At 31.9% G+C, this 4,528-nt stretch overlaps 1 protein-coding gene across 3 annotated transcripts in view; it reads right to left on the reverse strand.

Moving 5' to 3' along the window:
- The window catches only part of LOC106467498 (1-phosphatidylinositol 4,5-bisphosphate phosphodiesterase eta-2-like), a 35,015-nt gene that overhangs the window by 29,676 nt on the left and 811 nt on the right, over positions 1-4,528 (reverse strand). For all 3 annotated transcript variants that reach the window (XM_022395701.1, XM_022395700.1, XM_022395702.1), the window contains exon 2: positions 2,110-2,227. In XM_022395701.1, the coding sequence (XP_022251409.1) occupies positions 2,110-2,227 (118 nt within the window). The remainder of the gene's footprint in view (positions 1-2,109; positions 2,228-4,528) is intronic.

Consider the following 4,528-nt stretch of genomic DNA (forward strand, 5'->3'; position numbering starts at 1 on the left):
TAATTAGTTTTTGTAACTTGTAATGTTGTATCAAAAAGAATGTATAATTAGTTTTTGTAACTTGTAATGTTGTATCAAGAAGAATGTATAATTAGTTTTTGTAACTTGTAATGCTGTATCAAAAAGAATGTATAATTTGTTTTTGTAATATTGTATCAATGATATTGAATAAATGATATTACTTCTACTTGTTTTTACAAATGAAAATATTGAAAGTATATTGAAGGTAGTATCAACTTGCCAGAAGGGTAGTGAGAACGTAGTTACAATGTAGTAGAATTCGATGACGAGGAACCCACTTTGAGACAAATAATGCTTGGAGACGGCTTGAATGGGTAAAGAAGAAAAACTTTAATATAAGTTGTACATTTGCTGTTATGTTCAACTTATATTAAAGTTTTTCTTCATTACCCATTCAAGCCATCTCCAAGCATTATTAATGTAGTAGAATGGTAATAGGAATGTACCATGTTGCTATTTTAACACACCAAGTTGGTGGTATATTGGTAATTCCATTATGTAATATTACTACAAAGTAACAACATCTCTGGTAGTTCATACTTTTACGTAAAAGTTACATAAGTTCACTATGTGATAACTACCAAACCACTATGTTATTAATACGTATTTAATATGAAAATGTGTTTGCTGGGATGTTATTGAACCTAAAAAACTACAGGTAACAATATTAACAACAAAAAAAAACACATAACAGTATAATGCTTAATCTTTCCAATGTCGGCAGCCCATATTTCAAAATGTGTGGGACCGCAAACTCAAGTCGAGGCCTGACAAAGGTTAGCTCATTGGGCAGTCCATCTCCCAAAGTAGTACAGCTGATAATTGTCTAGATGAACACCACCACCTGAAGCCTGTGTAAATGTGTTGGTTGAAGATATAACCTCCAAAATGGTAACTTAGAATTCAGAATTCATATTCAAAATGATTTGTAATGAAGTATTAAGTTCCGTAACTAGGTAGAAATATAAAATAATTCCACACCATTATTGTATAATAACTAGTAAATTTGGTGAGAGAAACTGATATGAAGATACAATAAAAAACACTTGAAGAAAGCAAAAAATAAATGTCTGAAAGTGAGCACTGCCAAACGAGAAGTGATAGTTAGCTAAAATAGCATAGAGGGAGTCACATGAGTCATGTGGATGTGTGGCACTACTACCGATGGAGGTTTGTTGCATGATAATTTGCCTGCAAGAATCAGTGAATGGCTTGTGGCATGTGAAATTTTTGTAAATAGAAGGCAACACCGAACGAGAATAGCTTTGTACATAAACAGAAGTAAGGTATCTTGTCGGAATTATGTTATGAGAACAAAATATATAGTAGTATGACAGTGGCTAGGTTACTGTGTATTTTGCGTTGATAACGTAGCCACTGTCATACTACTATATATCTTCTTCTCATAACACGTATGTTTCTGTGTATTTTGTGTTGATAATCTAGCCACTGTCATACTACTATATATCTTCTTATAACACGTTTGTTTCTGTGTGTGTTGTGTTGATAACCTAACCACTGTCATACTACTATATATCTTCTTCTCATAACACGTAAGTTTCTCTGTGTGTGTTGTGTTGAATATATCTTCTTCTTATAACACGTATGTTTAGTAGTATGACAGTGGCTAGGTTATCAACACAACACACACAGAAACATACGTGTTATAAGAAGAAGATATATAGTAGTATGACAGTGGTTAGGTTATCAACACAACACACACAGAAACAAACGTGTTATAAGAAGATATATAGTAGTATGACAGTGGCTAGATTATCAACACAAAATACAGAGAAACTTACGTGTTATGAGAAGAAGATATATAGTAGTATGACAGTGGCTAGGTTATCAACACAACACACACAGAAACATACGTGTTATAAGAAGAAGATATATAGTAGTATGACAGTGGTTAGGTTATCAACACAACACACACAGAAACTTACGTGTTATGAGAAGAAGATATATAGTAGTGTGACAGTGGCTAGGTTATCAACACAACACACAGAAACATACGTGTTATAAGAAGAAGATATATAGTAGTATGACAGTGGCTAGATTATCAACACAAAATACACAGAAACTTACGTGTTATGAGAAGAAGATATATAGTAGTGTGACAGTGGCTGAGTCATGTCCTGATGGACAGTTCTGTGTTCATAATTAAAGATATCCTGGGTAGGTGATAACAACAACTCTCGGAATCCTGGAAGACAGCATCAGATTACTGCTAATAAATATAAGAACAGCTAGCAATACTTTATAACAGTGAAAAACAGATATTTTCGTAAAGTTCACCCTAATGTTTTTCAGGCTCATAATCAGGGATAATTTAGAATGAGGAGTCTCATAGCAACATCTTATTCCTTCTATTAGTTAAATTCCATAACCAAACTATTTGAAAAAGAACAGTTCAAGTGATCTATGAATCTAGTTAATAACCACAAATTCTGAAAAAGTGTCTTGCTGCCATTGTTAATAGCCAATACAATAATCTAAGTTTAATTATTAATTAGTTATTACTCTGTTTTTATAATTGATTATCAACTAGTTTTATCCTACCCTTAAGCTGCTAACCTGCTGCCATATTCAAGAAAGTTCTGAGAAGCTAGGACTATTTCTATGATGTTAGTGACCAGGATTCGAACCTGGGTCACCTTGACAGACTAATTCAAATCAATCAACTTATCTGAATGTTTTCAAAAATAGTGTCTATAATGATCTACAAAGAGATTTGTATGTAAAGCTACCCCCCCCCTCTGAAAATAGGTTCAGAACTAATTACTTATTATATAAGCTACTATCTATGACAAGGATTGAAAATCTGATTGTCACAGCCTTACTATAAATAGGTGAGTGATTATTTGTGAAGCTTAGTAGCAACAGAAGACTTAATTCTAAAAATAGTTTTACACAAATATGTAATAACTTCTACCAGAAGAGATACTTAAAATTCTACATAAATAATTAGGGTTAATAATAAATAGTTTCAATTAGAGCAACAGGCAAACTACAAAAAGCTTTTATGACCGCCCTCCCCTCAGGTTGGGTACTCTCGCTACGAGTAATGTTTTTGGCTCTTCATTCAACAACATCAAACAAGATTGGACCTGCTAAGCAAATTATCAGGCACTGAAACAGAATTGTTACAATGTAAAGATTCATGTTACATGCCTAACAGATTTGGCTTATGTAGTTATTATTATTTAAGAAATTTTATTGTAAGGTTTTATATTTGGCCAGATTCTTTACAGTAGGTGTCTGTGATAAATTTCAACAATAAATGGACAGCATACAATCCATTTGTTTTAAAATAATATATCTAAAACAAGTCAAATATACGTACAAAAAAATTAGTTACACTACTGGTTTTCACAGTTGTACCCAGATCTTTAAGTAATTGCCTCCTTTTCGTCAAAGTCCACACAGGCGGTTTTTTTCTTTAACAAGACAAATTATTCTCCTCTATCTCTGTTATTACAATACAAGCTATGAAACTCACTTTGGAAATTGCCACTATACACTCTTTATGGCCAAACTCACAATCACACAGTCTAACTTCACTTTTACTTTCACTAATTCATCTTACTTACTTCGTCGCCTATATATATATATTGCTCGACTGAGGCCTACAATTTTCTACAAACTACAGAACATTATGACATAACAATACCCACTTAAAGCAATGAGAAAAATTCAGAAGGGTCGAGTAACATGACGTCAATTACACAATAAATGATTTGTAAACACTTACGTAATTAAACCTGCGATAAATATCAATTATAAAAATACTCAATTTAACACTCGTGCTTTATATCTATGAAATCATAACTATAATTTTAAATATAACTGAAACAGTTGTGTATATCTAACACTTATGTTACACATTAAACTAGCTAATAACATAAACTAAAATACATACTGAATTATCAAAATTATATTACAAGTTACAAAAACAAATACATACAAACATGTCTTGGCATATATGGCAAATTCCAGCTAGATGTCAATAGAACAATAGCACAGCTTGTGTGAATAAATAACCTCTAGTGTATTCTAGTTCTGTCTGTCTTAATTCACCATACCATTTTGGTGTGACCTTGATAATAAAAAAAATGTTTGTTCAAAAGCTACACTTGAAAGGGGGTGGGGGCTTATAAATGTAAGAAATCAAAGGCAACCAGTACTTAAAAGGGGAAGTTTGAAAATTTAACCTAGAATTTGAAGAAAGTTTTAAATCTGTATGATGTGATGAATGCTTGAATTTGTGTTGGAGTATGAATAAAGATAGTTCTTTATATCCTAAAATAACTGTGTTAATTATGTGGCCTATAAAAATCAACAATCACACCTTGGTAAATATTTGACAAATCAAACTAATAATAAAAAATTGTAACTTGTTATCTAAATCATAGAAAAACATGATAAGAAAATGTTACAGAATTGAGGAAAAACAAGACAATTGTACATTTCACTAATACGTCATTTATTACGACCATGGTCTTGC

Source organism: Limulus polyphemus, unplaced genomic scaffold (assembly GCF_000517525.1).
Source record: "Limulus polyphemus unplaced genomic scaffold, Limulus_polyphemus-2.1.2 Scaffold2636, whole genome shotgun sequence".
Taxonomy (NCBI): domain Eukaryota; kingdom Metazoa; phylum Arthropoda; class Merostomata; order Xiphosura; family Limulidae; genus Limulus; species Limulus polyphemus.